The 21,790-nt window shown below is 41.1% G+C and overlaps 1 protein-coding gene across 1 annotated transcript in view; it reads left to right on the top strand.

The window, feature by feature from the left end:
* Positions 1-21,790, top strand: part of ANKRD29 (ankyrin repeat domain 29) — a 42,185-nt gene that overhangs the window by 691 nt on the left and 19,704 nt on the right. The window contains 4 exon segments of the mRNA XM_079108744.1: positions 10,979-11,092; positions 11,095-11,106; positions 16,172-16,270; positions 19,546-19,644. Coding sequence (XP_078964870.1) covers positions 10,979-11,092; positions 11,095-11,106; positions 16,172-16,270; positions 19,546-19,644 — 324 coding nt within the window.

Here is a 21,790-nt window from a genome sequence, read left to right as displayed (position 1 = left end):
TGTCCAGCACTGAGAGGAGCTGCAATTGATAACCACGCTTCCGTGTCCAAAAGAGTCTTGTCTTATAAGAGTTTATTAAAATCATCCCATTTAGTCCCCATATTTGAGGATGAAATGAGATTAATTGGTTTGCATGGAGGCAAACCTTTTAAATAGGATTTTAATAAAAATATAATTGTTAACGTGGATTGAGCACATAAAATGTGCCAGACTGAACCAGTCTTCAGGAAGACCTATGACATGGTGCTCTTTGTGACCCAGCTGTTTTAAAAAATGAGGAAACTAAGGTATAGAGAAGTTAAATAACTCTCCCAAGGTCTTGCAGCTGTAATGTCCATTGTGTTGAGACTGAAACTGGAGTGTCTGACTCCAAAGCCACTGTAGTCCCATCTCTAACAAAAGCTCATGGAAGCAAAGGAATGACATGGCGAGATTTGCATGTTAGAAAGATCACTGGCTACGGCAGAGAAGAGCATGGAACTGGGAGACCAATCAGAAGGTTGTTGTGGTCTCCTCCTGATTGGTCTCCCCGTGGAGGATGGAAGCTGACAGATGTGAATGACTCAAAATTTGTTTAATTTGGTAATTAATGTTATTGGCTGACTAGAGAAGGCAGGAGGGGTTAAAAAAACACATACAAACACAAAACAATGAAACATTTGGTTTGGGACAAAGTTTAAGGAGGGATGGGAATCCAAGCAGAGGTGTTGATTAGCTGACTGGAAACCCAGGAGAAAATCTATGCAGCAGATGGAGATGAGATTTCAGAGTCAGCAGCATTAAGGGGTAATTGAACTCATGGGAATGAAGTGATTAGCTGGTAATGAAAACAAAATCTTGAAGATCAAAATTTAAGAATGAGCAGAGTAAGAGAAACCCGCTGAGAAAACTGAGAAACTGCAGCCAGAGATGGGTGAGAAAAATCAGAAGCATGCTCTCACTTAAACCAGGTATCTTTAGTCTTTAAATAAAGATGAGGATCTTAGTGTTAAAGACCACAGTGAAATCAAGCTAAGAATACAAAAGTAACAGAACAACCACCCATGACCTTGCCAAGAGCAGTTTCAGAAATGCTAGTTTCAGGAGCCAGATTGCAACAGCTTGAAAAGAGAATGGGTAGAAACCTCAAGTGTAGGGAACATTTTCAAGACATCATGCAAAAAGTGGGGATTTTTTTTTTTAAAGGCATTGATTACAGTGGGGGTCCAAAATTGATCAAGGGTTTATTTGCTTTACAATGGTAGAAACTTGAACATCTTCAGATGATGATAGACAACTCAACAGTAAAAAGATAATTTGGGATGGACAAGGATCTGAATAGACATTTCTCCCAATAAAATGTGCATATGGCCAACAAGCATTAAAAAGATGCTCAACATCATTAACCATCAGGGAGATGCATATATAAACCATAATGAGACACTACTTTACCCAGGATGACTAATCGGCAAGACAGACAATGACAAGTGTTGGCAAGGATGTGGAGAAATTGGAACCCTCCTTCATTACTGGTAGGAAATATAAAATGATGCAGTCATTAAAAGAAAAATTTAAAAAGATAGTCAATCTGTTCTTCTAGGTTTAAAACAGAGTTACAAATGACCCAGTAATTCCAATGCTAGTTATATACACAGGAAAAATAAAAACATGTTCACACAAAAACTTGTACACATATGCATAACCACATTATTCATAATAATCAAAGTGGAAACAATCCAAATGTCCATCAACTGATGGCATATGTACTGTAAATAGCATAGGTTGGGTGAACTGAAACAAATATTTCTCATGATGCTAAAGGCTAAAGTTCAAGATCAAGTTTCTTGCAGGTTTGATATCTGGTGTGGACCTTTTGCTGGCTTGCGGATTACTACCTGCTCTCCTGCTTCTTAATATGATTGAGAGACAAAACTCAGGTGTCTCTCTTCCTCTAAGGGAATAATCCTATCATGGGGGCTCCACCCTTATGACTCATGGAAATGTAATTAACTCCCAAAGACCCTCCCTCCTAATGCCATCATATTGGCATTTAGGAGTGTTATAGGAGAACAGATACCTCTAGAGAAGAATCTGAGGAGTTCCCAGAGGAGACCAGGAACTCAACTCAGGACCAGCTGGATTCTTGACATACTTGAATTCAGCATGAGCCAAACAAAGACATACAGGTTTATTTAGGAAGATAGATACACTCTCAAGGGAGAAGCAGCCCTGCCTGGGACTGGGGTCCAATATTTATAGGAGGACTGTTGCAGTGTCCAAGGTCTGAAGGTGGAGCCAGGGTGGACCTGAACAATTTCATGCCAGTTTTCTCTGCACTTGTGTATTTCCCTCATCTCACAAGGATATGAGCGCAGTGCATGTTGCTGGAGATTTACAGCTGTGCTTTCTGCATGTAAGTGGCTTGTGGGCATGTCCTTTAAGATTCAGTATTTCTCTTTATCCTAAATCCCTATCTCAGGAGGATATAAAGTTTCAATCCATAAACCTCCAAGATTTATGTCCCTTTATTTTTTTCTCTGGGCTATATTTATTTATTATAATTAATTGCATAAATTAATGGGTTTCACTGTGACATTTTCAGGCAGAGCTATTTCATGCCTTCTATACTCTTGAGCCCTCTCCTCTCATCCGCCTTCCCATTCTAATTGACCCTCTTCTACTTTCAGGTCTTCTTTATTTTCTTTCTAGTTTTTACATATGAGAGAAAGCATGTAATACTTCTCTCTCTGAGTCTGGCTTGTTTCACTTAACATGATATTCTTCACTTTCATCCATTTTTCCTGTAAATAACATAATAATACTGCATCGTGTGTGTATGCTATATTTTCTTTATCCATTCCTCTGTTGATGGGCACCTAGGGTGATTCCATGGCTTGGATTATTTATGTCCTTTTTTGCATGCAAAATATATTTATTCAATCTCAACAGCCCCCAAAGCCTTTATCTGTTCCAACAAATAAAGTCCAAGTCTCATCTAAATATCATATTAATCAGATATGGGTGACACTTGAGGTATGATTGATTCATCCTGAAGCAGATTTTCCTCCAGCCATGAGCCTGTAAAAGCAAACAAATTATGTGCTTGCAAACTACAATGTTGAGACAGGCATAGGACAGACAATTCCACTCCAAAAAGGGGAACTGAGAGGAAGAAAGGGGTGATGGGTTCCAAGCAAGTGTAAAACCTAGCATGGCAAAAGTCATTAGATTTTAAGGGTGGAGAGGAATGCTGTCTGGGTTTGATGCCCTGCCTTCTGGACTGAGTGGGACAGGGGTCATGCCCTCAAGACATTGGGAGTTAGGGCTTCAACATACAAATTTGGAGGGGGATACAAACAAGGTATATCCATACCATGAAATGTCATTCACCCATAAAAAGGAATGAAGCATAAATACATGCTACAACATAAATGAACCCTGAAAACAGTCTGTAAAGTGAAGGAAGACCACTTACTATATGATTCCAGTTATATGAGATGTCCAAAATAGGCAAATCCATACAGACAGAAAGGAGGTTAGTGGTTGGCCAGGGGCTGGGGAAGAGGAGATGGGAAGTGATTGCTAATGGGTGTGAGGTTTCTTTTGAGGGTGATGAGATATCCTAGACTAGATAGTGGTGATGGTTGCACAGCCTCATGAATATACTCAAACCCACCAAATTGTATGCTTTGAAAAGACGGATTGTATGCTGTGTGAGTTCTCTCTCAATAAAAAAGCCTCTTCAAATGATGACAGGGTGTGCCAGAAGGCTTGAAGTAGAGGGAGGACCAGGCTGAGTGACCGAACTCCTCAGGGGGTAGAGGGGCAGCAACCCAGCAGAGGTCCCTTAGCTGGAGGGAATGGCTGGGAAAGTGGGGGCCTGTCCCATTGGAATTAAAGGAAAGGAGATGAAGTCGAACACTGGTGTCTTACAAAGCGAAGGCCAGGATGAAGTCAGAATTTGGGGTGGGTAGAAAGGCAGCTGCCCAGCTTCACACCTGACTTTTCAGTGAAGGAAGAAAAATGATTATGTGACAACTACCAGGTGAGGCAGGATGGAGGATGAGAGGTGGGATGGCCTGACTTTTGAAGGAGCAGAGATTGAATGGAGGGGGAGATGTCTGGAAGCACGGTAGGCCTGTTTCCTACCGAGTGCTGGTGTGGGAGAGGGCCCCGTTCCACCAGGAAGGGGTGCTGGGGAAGCTGAGGCAGAGAGAGGAGCACTCTGTGCTGTGTTAAGGAAGAAGAGGCATTGATTTACCATGGAGTGGAGCTCCAGAAGGCACGGAGGGAAGGTCTGCAGGGGGAGGACCCATCTCTGGCCAGTCTAGGACTTAGCTAGCTACACTGTCTCCACTACTCTCATCATATCACACATATTAAAATGCATCCACAGAGCACAATATAGAGAGACTTTTATTATAAAAATTTTGAAGGGAATTTCATAATATTGCTTTTTAAACTATTTCTCTATGAATAACTCATTTAATTTATCTTTAGACCACGACTTCTGCAATTGTCATCTATGGTCAGTAGTTCTTGCGTAGTGAGAAAAATCAGACCAACAAATTATTTTCGCATGTCATCAATGTTTAATGAATACTGAATTTAGCTATTAATAAAGTTAAGGAGATGTCCTATTTTATTGCTATTTAATTGCGTATTTACTAACTTTTAGTTGGGAGCCATGGATTAGCTTTTTATTTGCATAGTCATCCACCTCCCCAAAGGCTTCCAAGCCCCTAGGCTCTGAGTCTCCAAAGCCTACCTGTTAAATGACCCAGCGTTATTGGATGAGTCTGTGGGAGAATAAACAGCATTACAAATCACTTAGGCTCTTCTTGATTCAGAAGCACCCTAGGTGGGGCCATTTGCATCTGAACCCTAGGGGCCCTTCTCCCTTCTGCATCTATTTGTTTTGACTTTTTTTTTTTTTTTTTTTTTTTTGTGGGGGGCGGGTACCAGGAATTGAACCCAGGGGCGCTTAACAACTGAGCCACATCCCTAGCTCTTTAATTTTCAAACAGGATCTTGCTAAGTTGCTTAGGGCCTCCCTAAATTGCTGAGGCTGGCTTTAAACTCGCAATCCTCCTGCCTCAGCCTCCCAAGCCACCTGGATTGCAGGCATGTGCCACCGCACCCTGTGGCACCACAACCTTCTCTTTCGTTGTACGCCAGCACTCTGAGCTTCATCCCCAGTCCTCTTAGCAGTCTCTTCTCCAGCGTTCAGTTTGCCTCCAGTAATCTTACTTTCACAGTTGGCAACTCCTGATTCATTCCAGTTGAGGAAATAGATATCTGTGTGTGAGAATTTATTCTTTTAACCAAAAGCAAAACTCAGAGTGCAAGTCTGAGCCTTTTTGTGTAATAAAGTTCATGGATTTCAGTATACTGACTCTCAATTCTGTAACAGCTATTTTGACTACTCAAGCTGAAGTTGCTCTTCAGGGCTGCAGGTGCTAAAAGTCTAACACCACTGGGGACGGGGAGGGGTTACCATCAGAGGCAAGGACCATTACCAGATAAACAGAAACATCCGGGTCTTTCTGGAGCTCTTCTTAGCCAATAAAGAAAAGTATCTCACTACCTGGTGTCATCATAGTGGCAGGAGCCAGCCATGCCTGGGCTGGAAATACAGGAACCTGTATGCTTCATTCCTGTCCTGATAGTGTATGAATTATAATCAACTCCACTTCATTGATCAGGTTAAATCATTTAGATGAGCCATAGGAAAATAAATGAACAAATCCATATTCTTCTTTAGCAGCTTTTGTAAATCACATACTATCTAATTTATCCATTTAAAGTATTCGTGTCAATGATTTGTAGTAAATTCAGAATTGTGCAACCATCAGCACAATTTTAGAACATTTCAATCACACTCAAAGGTAAACTGACAACCGTTAGCTGTCACTGTTACCCCAAACTTCCCACCTTTAGACAACTGCTAATCTACTTTCTTTCTCTAGAGATTTGCCTATTCTGGATATATATGATTTTAACCAGTCTTTTTGAAGCAGGTCTTGAGTTCTGAGTTTGGAAATGCTAGGGCTGTGGGGGCCTATCTCTAAGGCCTACCTCTAATGCCCAGGACAGAGCACTTACTCTTTCTCTTCAGTTTCCTGTTGTTCAAGTATAATAATACAACTCTGGGTTTAGGCTTACTGTTTATTAAGCATTTTTAAAATTTCAAATAATGGGTAGACTAGCCAATGACATCTCAGAAACATCCTTCAGCACAGGACTTCTGCATCCATTGTTGCATCCTTATTTTATATAACCTCTAACGGCCCAGAAATCCATTTATTCACTATTCTCTTGATTAAATGAACAAGTGTGCAGTTGAATCCCACATTACTCTAAACCCTTTTTTAAACCACTACTTTAAAAATGTGTGCCCCCACGTGACTTTTGATCGGAATTCCAATTCTGTATAAATCACAGTTTCCCTTCTGTGTGTCTACTCCCCTTTCTTCCCATGCTTCATTTCTAGTTGTGTGTAAAGAGCAACATATTAGCCAAAATTCTGGCAGTAAAGGCTAGGTGATGGGGTGTGCCAAGGAAGAACATTTTGGCAGAAGTGAAGCTTTACACTCAACTTCTCAGGGTGTGTGAGGCAGGCTTTAAAACTCTGCACCCAAACAGACTTGAATTTGAATCTGGCTGTCTTACTTCCTCACTGTGTGACCCTGAATAATTTATTCTGTGCCTCAGTTTCCTCATCATGAAATGAGAATTATTATACTACCAGACTCATGGAGCTGTTCGGGCAAAATAAGTGAGCTAAAGCAGTTAAAAAGTTTCGCACAGTGCCTGATATAGAACAGAATCTCAGCTTTAGCTGTCATGGCCATTACTCAAAATTTTCAACCAGCAAACCTGAGGAAGGCTCACTGGCCTTTATTGTAAAGATCAAAAGAATCAAAATGGCATGCTTTGAAAAATGCTAAGCACTTTCACCTACATAGACTTCTTTATTAATTATTTTTATAGAAATTTATTGGAAATTATTATGAAAAATTGTTACTCGTATGGAAGGCACTACTAATAAAGTAAAACAGAACTGGAATTCTGTTTAAAAGCTAAGTGGGGATAGAGATTGAGCTATTTGTTTTAAGGGTTTAGAGTAATGTGGCCTTCAACTGCATACTCATTAATCAAGAGAATATCAGCTTTATTAAATAAATGGATTTCTGAGATGTTAGAGGTTATACAAAATAAGGATGCAAGAATGGATGTGGAAGCCCTGTGCTGAAGGAGTTTTTGAGATGTCATTGGCTAGTCTAATCCATTGTCCCACTTTGTACTAAGTATTTGAAATTTTCAGAATGCTTAATAAGCATTAAACCTAAACCCAGGGTTGTGTTATATACTCGAACAATAGAAAACTGAAGAGAAAGAGTAAGTACTCTGTCCTGGGCATTTCTGCCTTTGATGTAGGCCCCCACAACCCTAGCATTTCCAAACTCAGAACTCAAGACCAAGTATAAAGGCTGGTTAAAATCATATACATCCAGAGTAGGCAAATCTCTAGAGAAAGAAAGGAGATTTGTGGAAGTTGGCAAGTCCAAGATTGACAGGTGGGGTGGGGGCACTTGGGAGAGGAGGCATCTTCTCCTGTAAAGGCTAAAGGACTTGCCCCTGTCCCTCTAGACCATTTATAATTATGTGCATGTTGTACCCAGAGAAGACTGGGAAGTTATCCAGGGAATATGATTTGCCTAGACCCCAAATAGAAGGAAAGTTGGGGGACTTTCCATCCTGGCAGGAGAGGAGCTTGGAATGGAGGACAGGAAGGAGGGCATCAGAGGTCATTTGCTTTCTGCAGAATTTATGGGAGGCAACACAAGGTGATGATTAACAAGGCACCCCAGGCAGCAGACTGCCTGGCGCTGAAGCCTGACTCGCCATTTCTCACCTACCTTACCTGCAAAATGGGACAGTAATCGTACCTGCTTCCCTGAGCTATGGTGAGGATTAAATGAGGCAGTCTCTGCAGAGGATATGCCACGTGGTACTGCATGAGCACGTCATAAGCATCAGCTCAAGATCCTTGACCCCCCAGTAAATGTGTGGCCACAGTGCCATGGGACCTCGTCCCCATTTCTTTGTTAGACATTTCCCCATAGGAACTTGGAAGTCAGCACGTTCAAAGCCGAGCCCTTCACTTTTTCCTAAAACCTGACTTTGCTGACTTCCACGAGTGGTGCCATAATCAGCCAGGCACTGAAACCAGAAACCCGGGACTCAGTTCACTCTCCTCATCCCTCCTCTCCTGCACACACGTTCACAAACCAAGACCATTCCACTGAGCCCTGTAAAATGTCCCCAGTCTGCCTCGCCCTCCCATTCCACGGTCTCTGCTCTGTCCGGGCCCTTGTATCTCTGGCTGCATGCATGCCGGTGTCTTCTAACTCTGTAGACACCACGGTCAGTCTGGCTGCAAACCTCAGTTCCTGCTCCCTGAGTCGGGGAGACCTTCCTGAAACACAAAACTGATGGTCTCTCTCTCTCACAAATGCTTCCCTGACCCCCAGAACCCACCAGGATAAAGTCCAACTTCAGCGGCGTGGTACCACAGAATCTCCAAAATTCGCGCTGGTCCTTGCCTGCTATCAAGTTGTGCCCTCTCTCCCTCCCACCCTTCACTCCATCCCTGCAGAGTGTGTGGCAGTCCCCAGGAAGCTGGCGCAAGCCTCCTATCCACGCCTCCCCACCCCCTTGCCTGGGGTGCTCTTGTACCCTTCGTGCACCCAGGTCCCTACCTAGCCTTCAGAGCCATCACAAGACTTCCTTGTTTGAAACCAACCCTGACACCTCTCAGATAGAATTGATATCTCTGGTTTGAGCTGTTATCACAAATTGCTGCATTTCTCCTTTGGTGCCTATGATAACTTACGATGCGCATCGACATGACTTATTTTCTCATTAGGTCATAAAGCCCTGTGGACAGAGATCAAAGATGATATATACCTCTGGTCCTAGCCCCTGGCCAGTCCACATACTAGTAACCAAGTAAATGCATCACCTTGACCAGTCCTTGTGAGGTCTGTGCTTTTATAACTACCATTTCTTGAGTGTGTACTATCTAAGTGTGTTCATGTGTTTTGTCTCATTTAATCCTCCAACAGTACATGACAGAGGTACTATATTATTATTATCCCCATTTTACTGGGGCCTATAGAAGTTAAGTAACTTGCCCAACGTCACCGACTTAGGAAAGCCATCTGGATTTGGACATAGCTCCTTCTAACCCCGAATCAACTCTGCTGCCATGCCTCTGCCTCAATAATTCGAGCCCTTGAGGGAGAACGAACTAGTTGTAACTTTTCACAAAGCTCACTTTCTAGAATCTTATGGGAAAACAGATGCCAGCCAAGCAGGAGTGGATCCCCAAGACTATCGTAGAGATGAGAAAGCCCTGGTTGGAGAACTCCTTAGAACAATAGACACTGGCTGTGTGGAGATGGTTTATCAAAGGTATTTGAGGCAAAAATAGAACCACAGAGTCACTGAAAATGAATTTCAATTTCCCCCTCATGTTTTCACATTTCAGGAAAACCAGTAGAACTGTTCCATGGTGCACACTCAGTTCTCTTTCTAAGTCACCTCCCAGGCTTCATGTTGGCCTTGTATTGTATTTCATGAATGATTGGTGGTACAGCTCAGGCCTGCCTTGCCGTTGCTTCACCCTGTTCCTAACAACTGTGACAGGTGAGGCTCGGCCTGGTGCGAGTGCAGCCAGCTGGGTGTCAAGGCCGTGGCTGCGATTTGGCTTAAAAACTCCAGGACAGCAAAAATGTATACCCAGGCAGGCAGACTGTTAGCCTGGAATGTGAAGTGTTTCTCTTTTTCCCCTCCTAAATGAGCCAGGAGGAAACTATTCAAAGTATGTCTGTGATCTGGTTATCACCCTGCAGCTCGCCCTTCTCATCAGGTATGCCCAAGATCAGGGGTGGTGCATGTGCTGAAGGACTTCTGAAATGAAATCCTCGCACCAACAAATGCTGTCATCACTCTGCTGACCCTGTGCCATCCTTTTAGACAGCTTCCTTGAGAGCTGGAATTATTGGCATTTTCTTTTTAACATCACGACTTACTTTATTTTATCCAGTACACTAGTCCCCCTTGATCCACAGGGAATGCTTCCCAAGACCCCTAGTAGATGCCTAAAACTACAAATAGCCCCAAAGCTGTATGTTTTCCTCTGTATACATACATGTATACCTCTGGCAGTTTAATTTGTAAATTCAGCATAACAAAAGATTAACAATAAAACTAATAAGAAAATAGGACAACTATAACAAAATACTGTAATAAAATTGCCGGAATCACAACTCTTGCACTTTGGGACCATCATTAAGTAAAATAAGGGTAACTTGGACACAAGCACAATTGATATAACATTTTTTCCCCCCTGAGGTTCCTTGTTCTCAACTGAAACCTCGGGCAGGTTCCAGCCGAAGCAGAGAAAATTAGAGGGAAAATGAGACATTTATTCAGATAACTGGAGTCAGAAAGCACTGAAAACACAGAAAGAGTACCAATAAACTCCGGAGAGATGTCAGAATGGGGAGAATCTGTGCTCTGCTGAGCAGAGAAGAAACTTGGAATGTTACAGGGAGGAAATGGCATTTGAACACAGCCTTGGCCCCGAAGGATGGGGGAAAGTTCATTTCAAGCAAAGAGGAAATTGTGTAAACAAAGACACAACAGAGTCAGGAAAGTGAGGATGTTGGTGGGAACTGGGGTATTAATAGTGCTATATTGTCAACAACAGTGCTTTGCAGAAAACTTTGTGGCTCATGTCTGGCATCAAATAAAGTACATCCCACAATCGAGGATTGTACAATCTTTTTTTTTTTTTTCTCCCAGGGAGCAATCTTTCAAATGATATGACAGAGCTGGAAATTCTCCCTTTTGAATGGTAGTATCTACATGCGTAAAAGCAGTCATGCTAACTAATGTTGATTTTAAAATTCTGTTTTTGCTCTTGCAGAAGGAAACTCCACTTGCTAATGCTGCATTCTGGGCAGCAAGGAGGGGAAACCTGGCCCTGCTGAAGCTGCTGTTGAACAGCGGTCGAGTGGATGTGGACTGCAGAGACAGTGTACGAGGAGGGACACGGTATCTGCATGCCCAAAGCCCCCTTTGCAACCCTGCAGGCATGACAGCACCTCACCAATACAGTTCCCTTTACCATGCTGACTTACTTGCTTCTGTGTTTGCTTGCTTTATCCTTTCCAGAAAGTCCTGGGCATAGTGGTGACCTTAAAAACATACAGGCAAAGTCAGAAAGGAAACAGTTTGCATGAACAAAACGGAAGGCAGCCACCATAGGGAGAGAGGCACTTCGCAGGAAGCAGAATTGGCAAGTCCGAAGAAGAAAAGACTGTTTAGTGAAAGAATTCACTTTAAAAAAAAAAAAAAAAAAAAAGATAACTTAGAGCACACATGGATTGTCGTGGATGTGGGAGTTGATTTTCTACAAGGATAAGAAAACTGAGAAACTGAAGCCTCCGCCTAGCCTCCTATCACTTCTTCACCATTCGTAAACAAGAACACATTAATTGGGCTGGAGATATAGCTCAGTTGGTAGAGTGCTTGCCTCGCAAGCACAAGGCTGTGGGTTCAATCCCCAGCACCGCAAGAAAAAAAAAAAATTAATTGTCGATTAAGAAGGGGAAATAAAAATAGATACTATGCCCACTGGAAGATCCCATCTAGATAGCCCTTTGCCTCCTCCACTAGAGGCCATGATTTCTCTGTGCTCAGCAGGACCTCTCTGCATCTCTCAAGACAAGCAGAACCTCAGATGAGAAGATGATTTTAGAACTTGAATCAAAATGTTTTCAAAGGAGCCTTATTGTTTTCCTGCAAACAGGGGGCGCCATTGCATTTTGTTGCACAAATTTGGTAAATGAAGTCTACCACCAGCCCGAGCGTTGGCTCCAGCTGGCCCACTGGGCATCAAGGCAGGAGAGCTTCAGTAGGCACCTCCATATCCACTCTCTACCCTTTTCTACCTGGCTCTGTGGTCCAGAGTCTGAGCCATGTGAACTGCCCTCCTTCCCTCTGGCCTATGGTTGGGTTTAGTCAATGGGAGCATCAGCAAGAAACAGAGGCGGGGAGGAGAGAGCACTGGGAGCCAGCGCCCTCCCTGTTCTGTCTGGCAGGGTTGTTCTCACTGTCTACATCCTGGGAGCCAGTCTCTTCCCCTTGTGCCTCTGGCCTAGCTGGTCACAGAACCCCCACTGTTACTACCTTCCAGAACTACACTGTTCTTTTTAGCCTCAGCACCCAGGCCACAGTTTTATAAATAGTCTCTTTATTAAATTTCCTTCCAATTATCCTAATTTGAATGTACCATCTGTTCCTTGCCAGAATCCAGGCTGATACAGGGTTCTGGGCATCTGTGAACTGGCCAGGCCAGTTCCTACCCCATGCCATCCAGATCCTACCCCACACTGTCCAGTACTATGGGATAGGCCAGTTAGTGTGGTCTCACCACTAACCAATTTGATGACCACTTTCTCTGTTTTTCTTCAAATTATCCCTATTCAGATGCCCTATGACTTCCTCCTGACTTTTGTCTTCTCCAGGGCACCCTGCTACACCCCACACTCTGACCCTTGCAGACACCCTAAATCATCTGTGCTGTCACCTTCCTTCCAACAGAGCTCACACTCGGTCCCTGTCTGTTGGGTAGCCAGCAACTATTTTGGCCACAAATTTTGCTGCCATGAATAGATACTAATAGATTTGTAGATTGCCTCTTCTTTTTTAAAATTAAAAAGCCATTACAAAATAAAAAGTAAAAAGCCATTTCATCAGATTTCCAGAGAGATGATTCCTTAACCAAGGAGCATGTCTAAAGGGTGGTCATGTCAGACATTGGGTTATTTTGAAAGGGCCTCTCAGGTTGGTGGTGACTGAGAGTCAGGAGATATGTGGAAATAGTACATGCTTTTGTTCCTCTTGAAATGTCACTGGCTGGGCGTCTGGCCCCTACACAGGCCATCTGAGCAGAGCCAGGTTCCAGGAGAGTTTCTTATGATGATTGATATCTAAGCTAGTAATTCCCTTGCTTATGGGGCCCATCCCAGGATCACCTCAGAGACCTGTGAGAGCCTTCAGGGAGAGGGGGCTGGGTTGTGGCTCAGTGATGGAGCACTTGCATGGCATGTGTGAGGTGCTGGGTTCAATCCTCAGCACCACATATAAATTAATAAAGGTCCATCCACAACTAAAAAAGAAACATTAAAAAAAAAAAAAAAGAAAAGGAAAGAAAGCAAGGAGAGGCCCACATGGCTTTCTTCAGAATTGTTCTTAACCTGAAGTGGGACGATGTTCAGACTTTTCCAACAAACGTCATTGTAAAAACAAATATTTTTCTCTCTGGGCCACCTACTATACACCAGAAACTTTGGTTTGCTTGGACTTATTCACCTTTGATTCCTAGATTAATGTTTTCTTTATGTAATATTACATTTTTTTTTCTTTGCTTATCTCTCTAACACATTTACCACAGCCTTTAGCCTTTTTAGATGTATCAATGTATTTATTTAATTGTCTTTGATCTTGGACTTCACTGTATTTACATATATTTATATATGCTCTGCTCAGAACCAGTTAGGTTTTTTAAAAATGCATTTTAACGTGAGTCAGTGAAATGAAGTAATCTTCATCTTTAGAGAATCAAAATCAATCAAGCTAATAGGTGTTAAATGTGTGAAATATTTTGGAGTAGCTTATGATAACACCTCTTTATTCTCTTTCTCCATTGTCCCAATCTGACTTTTTTTCAGTTGGCCATGATACAAAATTGAAATACAATCTACGAAGAAGTTTTATTGTTATTTGTTTGAGTCCTCTTTTTCTTTAAAGCAGATGAACCTAACATTTTTCATTCTTTTTCAAATATCAAAATTAAGTTCTTCATACTTCCTCTAGGTCATGATTAATTTTTATTTTGAGACCAGAGTGACCCATGATTTTTTAAAAATTGGCTCTCCTCTCATATAAAAGGATATAGTCCTAGCTTGTCTTGTACAAGACTTTTTTCTTTTTTCTTTTTTTTTGGGGGGGGGGATGGTACTGGGGATGGAACCTAGGGCCTCATGCATGATGAGCAAGCACTCTACCATTGAGGTTGAGCTACAACCCCAGTTCATAGCTCATCTAGTCACGTTGACTTTAAACTAAGTGTCTTACTCCATTTGGAATGTTACAACAAAATACTTAAGACTGGGTAATTTGTAAGCAACAGAAATTTATTGCTCACAATTCTGGATGCTGGGAAATCCAAGGTCAAGGCACCAATAGATCTGGTATCTCTGCTTATAGATGGTGACTTACTGCTCTTCCTCACGGGTGGAAAGGGACAAGATCTCCCTTCAACTTCTTTTTTAAGGGTACACATGAAGACAAAATCCCCTCGACTTAATCACTTCCTCCAGAGCCCACCTCGTAATACCACCACAATGGGCCCTAGATTTCAACATGAATTTTGGAGCAACACATTCAGATATAGCGTAAAGGGTTCTCCTATGTACTGTCTAAATTAAAAATTCCTCACATTCAAGAAGATGTTGGAGGCTGGGGTTGTGGCTTAGTGGTAGAGTGCTTGCCTACATATGTGAGGCACTCAGTTTGATCCTCAGCACCCCATAAAAATAAATAAATAAAATAAATGTATAAAAAATACAATAACATTATTTTTTTTAAAAAAAGGAAAGTTAGTAATACCAAACTTGCCACTATGATCTGGAGAATACAGAGGAAGGAGTTCAACTGAATATGGATGGTACAGCGTTTCACAGGCCTCATATCCAAATGCCATGTATGGTCACGTGGGATAGCAGTATCACAGAGCACTACCATAAAGACTTTAGCTTTTCTTGACTCTAATGTACTTTCCATATGAAGTCAAAGAGACTTTCCCAAAACTAGCATGGCCATTGACAGAAGTCAACAAAAGCCAGGTGATGACCTAACATTTATTGTACTTTTATGATAATATTATTTTAATATCTAATACTTATATAACTAATATCTCTGACAATACTATTCTAACCTCATTGACTAAATAATCTTCTTTACTAACTTAATTAGATGCCTTTTTATTCCTCCTTTTTACTGATGAATAGAATGAGACTTTGAAAGGTTTCATAATGTTCCCAAGTTCATACTGTCAGTGACCACTCAACCATATTGATTCGCACACATGGAAATAGCACAAAGACTAAAATTCACTTAATCACCCCATTTAATTCACTTAATCACTAAGCATACTTCGTAAGTTTTCCTCTTGTGCAGACTGTCCTTGTCATCCATTCCTGGGAGCCAAATGTGAAAAGGTGGTGGTTACTATTACAATTTCAAGCCCATGAAAACAATTGTAAATTAAACTATAAAAGTTCATTTTATCCAGACAGGTGCATATCCTATATTATACCTCAAATCCTTAAATCTTTTTCTTTTCTTTTTTTCTGAAGCACATGTGCTCCCACTAAACTATACCCATGGCTCCCAAGCCTTTAAATCTTATAGCTGGAAGAGACCTTGATGACCACCCCTTCCAATCCCTCAATTTCAGATAAAATAAATGGGTCCCAATGGTGTAAGCAACTTGCCCCAGCTTACGCTGTCATTTGGTGACACTGTGAGACTTAGCCCCTACAACCCCTGATTTTCAATTCTGTAGCCTCAGCTCATTCATCTTTACCTGAATCATTTTGAAGTTAAAGATTTCTAAATACAAGTTTTAAATTTTTAATTAAAATAAATAATTTTTTTTTTAATTTAAGATGATTCTAAGTACAGAAAACCAACTCACACCATTTAACCATTCTTTGCATTTGGCTTAGAAATAATTTAATGTGAATAAGTTTAGAGTATTGTATCACTGCTGCCTTGAAATGCAATAACTATGGTTCCCTTGGACTCTGTTTCTGAAAGGAATGGAAGTAAGTGAATTCATAAATTGAAAATTCCAACCTCAGCATTTGTCACCTTGCCTTTTCCCATCGTCTGTGTTGTAGGATTATTCGTGAGGCACTTTTATCACTGTAGGAAATTTTGCACTTGGATTTGTTCTGAGTAGACCTGATATCTCTGTGGTCTCTTCTCCAGGACCCCTCTCTCTGACATAACGAGGGCCTAACTGTTCATCTATCTCTCCTTCATCCAGCATGGCACCACACTCCTCATGGTGGCCTCCTATGCTGGCCACATTGACTGCGTGAGGGAACTGGTTCTGCAAGGAGCAGACATCAACCTCCAGAGAGAGGTAGGTAAGGTTGTGCATTTGAATAAAAATGACCAAGCTGAGAGATCTGAAGTCATTCTAAAAATGAATTGGTAAAGAGGACAAGAGTCATTACTGCTTTTCTCCTACATTTAAGTCCATTGCAGAATTTGTTGTGCCTTAAATAAGGTCCAAGAATGAACCATCACTGGACATGTCTGAGGTAACTGTATTAATCCATTTCATGTTGCTCTAACAATACCTGATGCTGAATATTTTATAAAGAAAAGAGGTTTATTTAGCTTGCAGTTTTGCAGGCTGAAAGGCCACCATTGGGTGGCCCCACTGGTTTAGCCTTTGGTGAGGGTTCTCTCGGCAGCATTCCAACATGGTGGGAAAGTGGAAGGGGAAACAGAAATGGCTGCATACAGAAGAAACCAAGCATATGGAGTGGCTTTGCTTTATAACACTCCACTCTCACTCAACTAACTCACGCTCTGAGACCAGCATTAATCCGTACCAAGATTGTACCCACCAATGACTTAATTGCTTTCCATTAGGCCCCACCTCTTACAGGTCCCACTACCTCAACACGCCACACTAGAGCACAAACTTCCAGCACATGAAACTTTGGAAGACACACTCAAACCACATTCAATGCATAACAGTAACCAGACCTCTTACCACATTCCTTAAACATTCACACATTGTGTCTGAGGGGTAAATCAGTTCGTCCTTTCTCCCTTGGCATAGATACTATAGCATTTACAGGATTTTCCTAGAGATCGTGGTATTTTTAGTCACCAATCCATTCATAATGAAGCTTGCTTACTAGGACATCTCAATCATCCTCACCAAACCATGTTTTCAAAGGACTTTTGTCTCTCCATGCATTAAATAAGCTTTCCCCCCAAATGCCATTCAGGTTAACATTGCACTAAAATGTGAGCCTATGCCCATACTCCCTCCAAGGCAAGCTTAAGAGTGTGGTTTTGCTACAGGATCCATTATTGATCTAATCTAGAAATAGTAAGAAGGCTGGGGCATTTTAACATACCTTGGGATTCCAGTCCAAGGAGCCCCCATATATTTCCAAGATGACCTAAAACCTGGTAAAACAACCTATGTCAAGAGTTCCGAGAAACATCCAGTAGTCCTTCCTATGACCCTCTGGGTATTGAAGGCCTTGGCTGTAGACCATGAAAGAACAAAGCTTGATTGACAGAACCTGAAATCTAGTTCCCCATTCCCCCGGCTCATCAAGGCTGGCCTATTAAGAGGGGCAATGTAGAGAGACTGCCGCAAGTTCAGTCCGGCTTCTCACAAACAGATTCTTGCACGATTTCCATAACACTGGATCATTGTTTTAGGTCATTTCTCACATCAGCACTTTGTTTCCCTCTGGGATGAAACATGTTTGGATCCATTTAGAATTATAGTTTAAAATTACCATCATCTTTTTTAGTTTTCTTTCTGTTTATCGTCCTTGTTTATTATAACTTTAAAGCAAAGACATTTTTTCTAAAGAAAACAGTGTGGTCCAGATCTGCATACTCAAAAACTAACTGCTCCTGAAGAACAGGTCCCGCGTGCACAAAAGTCATGAGAAAAGCAGGAAGAAGAGAGACGCATTTGATTTCTAGCCAGTGTATGGTTTTTATGGTTCTCTATTAATCTGTTTGGTTCCATTGGCTCAACTAGTCTTGGAGATGAGGATTCACCAAAGCACACTCAGTTTAGAGGTAAACCCTGTGGCTCAAATGTGGTTCTTTAAGTTTCCAGTAGTTCCTTGAATATCCTGAAACCACGCCAATCTGGGGCAATAGAATTACAAAACCAAAGGGAGACCTAATCTCACCCACCTGATTTGGAAACTGGATGAAAGTGCATTGTGGTACTTTGGAACGTACTCTTACAGTGGATTCATACCTTGGTCCATTGTGAATCCATTTTAAAATCAAAATATTTGTTTCCTGAAAAAAGTACCTGTCATTGTTTCCTTAGCTTTGCTTTCTAGATACACAGAGCTTGCTGGAGAGGCGAACCGAAAGCTAAATAGTCCAGAAAGACCATCACTATAGAGAACCAGCAGTCGTGGCTGATTAACTGTCAGGCATAGGAACTCCAAATGCAGTTGGGATGAAGCCCTGGGTTTCTGTTAGTAAAATACATACATTTAAGACCTTCATTCAGCACTGGGGTTGTGGCTCAGTGGTAGAGTATTTGCCTTGCACGTGTGAAGCACTGAGTTCTATTCTCAGCATCACATTTAAAGCAATGAATAAAATAAAGGTCTATCAACATCTATAAAAAAAAAAAAAAAAAAAAAGACCTTTATTCACATTCCAGACGGAAGTCAAGGATCCCTTGTCTATGAACTGCTACATTCTTGTGCATAAAAATTGATAGTATTTACGTTCCAAAATTGACTCAAACCACTGTCATTATGCTTTTTAATTAATGTATCAAAAATGTATTAAAAAACAAGTTATTTCCATCTCTGTGACTTTTTTCAATTTGTAACCCAATTAGCAATAATTCCCCATTTCTTCCTCCCCTTCACCCTTAGCAACCATCAGCCTGCTCTCTGGTTCCATGAAGTTGACTTCTTAGAGCACCACAGTAGAATCCAACATTATTTGTCCTGATGTGACAGGGCTATTTCACTTAGCATGTCTTTAAGGTTCTTTTTAAGCTAAATAATATTTCATTGTATGGATATGCCACATTTTGCTTATTCATACATCCATAAGGGACACTTCAGTTACTTCCACATTTTAACTGTTGCAAATGAGACTTCCACCTCATGCTTTTTGGGACACTTATCACTGAATTTAAGGCCAATACAGATAACCCGGGATAAGTTCCTCCTTTGAAAATCCTTAACTGAATGACATCTTTTACCATATAAGGAGATATTCACAAGTTTTAGGAATTTGGACCTCAACTTTTGGGGAAACACCATTCACCTGACTACATGAAGAATAAAGTTCTTGTGGGCTGAGGCTGTAGTTCAGTGGCAGAGCACTTGCCTGGCATGTGTGAGGCACTGGGTTCAATCCTTAGCACCACATAAAAAATAAAATAAAATTAAGGCATTTGTTGATGTATAAGTACAAAAAAAAAATTTTTTTTAAAGAATAAAGTGCTCTTTCACCTTGTCACATCCCTGACTATGGAATAGATGAGTTTAAATACAGCCCATTCCTATGCTACAAGGCCTACATGCAGGGATATTGTTCTGTATTCTTTGTAAATGTATAAATCAAATGTAATTTAACTAAATGTCTTTCAAAGCCAACCTCTCTCTCTCCCAGTCAGGTACTACGGCCCTTTTCTTTGCTGCCCAACAAGGTCATAATGATGTTGTGAGATTTCTCTTTGGATTTGGAGCATCTACTGAATATAGGACCAAAGTAAGAGAACCTTCTTGATTTCATATCCTGTTGAAAAATTTCAGAAGTCTTGGGTATTAAAGGGAGCACAAGTGGACCTCACAATGTTATTTATAATGAATGGTCCAGGGATAGTTCTAGGAATTCCACTCCAAACATTATGATTTTGCTCTGGACTCAAAATTGGAGAATTTCCTGAGGAATTATTTGAACTCTTTCTTGCACTTGTTGGTTTTTCCTCTGGGACACTAAATTTTATAATCAGGAGGAGCACAGCATCAGTTGGCTCTCTAAATTTCCTGGTTTTCATGTGTTTTTGTACTGTTTCAAGATTAATCTCAACACTATAATAAAAATTGGTGGAAATGTTATTCTGATCCTGATAAATCTGAGAGATTTCTAAAGGCAGTTGTCTGGAAGGCAGCTTGCTTTCATGAGCTATCCTCACTGAAATATATGGGACATAATTACAGTTTATATAGTTGAACAAGGAGTTGTGGTTCCTCCTTTAAAGAAGTTACTGATTTTTATGCAGATAAGAAAATCAAGACTTGTGAAAAGGTCAACTTTGTGTTCACAATCTGGATTTAGATGGCGATGTTCTATAGTAGGAGAGTGTGAACTGCTGTAAGATTTTTGTGGTTGTCAGCTCGTTTCTGGCCTAATCATAATACAAGCAAAAGTCCCGAAAATTTTTCCAATGGAAACTTACGATTTCTTAATCCATCGTATGTAACATTTAGATGTCAAAGAAATTTCTGGTAGAAATTCCTTTTTTTTCCCCTGGTAAATTGCTAACTATTAATTAGATCCACATTTCATATAGGGTCTCTGCCTTTTCTAAAACATGCTGTTGGACTGTGTTCATGCCTCCAAACATACTGAGTACAATATACAGAAATACAAAATATTTGTATATACTTTAATATTAATTATCATTTTATTTTTCATCATAAGAAATGCAACTAAAAATAGCAAGTTCTATGAACCTAAATCTCCACTCTTTTAATGAAGTCAGAATGATCATGTGTGACCATGTGACTGCTTCAGTCTTTTTGGTTAACAAGTTAATATTGGTATAAAACCTTTACAACTGAGCCAGTTTGTCCTGTCCCAGAAATCCATAGCACATGGAGCCCAGGATGAGCAATTCCACATGTTTCCATTAAGTCAACTGCAGGTGTCCGTGAACTTTTTCTTCCAAGGGAAGAAGAGAGTGTTGAGAGGTTGTGAGTTTCAGTATGCTCCTGTCTTCAAAACTGACTGTTTCAACAGTTGTTCTCTTTGTATTAAATCTAAAAAAGTTACAATCTAAAAATGTGTCCTTAAAAATCAGAGATCAGTTCAATTACAATCATTGTATTTTACCCTTCTATTACCTCGTTAGTCGAATAGCTGAGAAAATTGACAGGACAAAACTTGGAAACAATAGAACTAATTGCTGCCATTAAGCAATTTCTTGATCCACCCCCAACCCTCCCAATGAGCTGCAGCCTTTGGTCCCTCTCCTCTCCCTTCCCCACCCTTTAGGGCCCTGCTCAGCCCCCTTCCCCACCACACAGCCCATCCCCTGGTGAAGCCTTCTCCAGTCGTTCTCTCCTCCAGGATGTCTCCCGCCTGTGAACACAAGAGCTCCTACAGCAGTGATTCACAAGTGAGGCCACCAGCCACCTGCCTATCACAGTCACCTCAAGTGACCAGTCTAAAGGCATATTCCTGGGCCTCACCACAGACTTACTAAGTCAGACCTCTGAGGGTGGAATTCCTTTAGAACAAAAACCTTATATACCCAACTTTAGAAACCATACTATCATATTCATGATTCATGTATTTTAGCCAGATTACATGTTCTTGAATTATTTAAATGTTTAAATGCCCACCTAGCGATTCACAGAGCCAAACGACTCCACAATTCTAGAAGGGAAAAGATAAAGTCTTACATGTAGCCAGCCCCTGAGAAAAAACCATTAATGGTTTTCATTGACCACAGACTCAGTGAGTCAGTAGTGTGATGTGGTTGGCATCAGAGCCATTTCTAATTTGAGCCACAGAAATAAGAGTAGACGGAAGAAAGGAATGTCCTGGTCAAGCACAACCACTTTACAGAGCTCTACTTCATTTGGGGGCCCATACGTTAGAAGAGACCTGGGAAACTGGCACATGTTCA

Source organism: Sciurus vulgaris, assembly GCF_902686455.1.
Source record: "Sciurus vulgaris genome assembly, chromosome: 13".
Taxonomy (NCBI): Eukaryota; Metazoa; Chordata; class Mammalia; order Rodentia; family Sciuridae; genus Sciurus; species Sciurus vulgaris.
The sequence above is the reverse complement of the archived record's forward strand: the minus strand, read 5'-3'. Positions and strand labels throughout refer to the sequence as shown.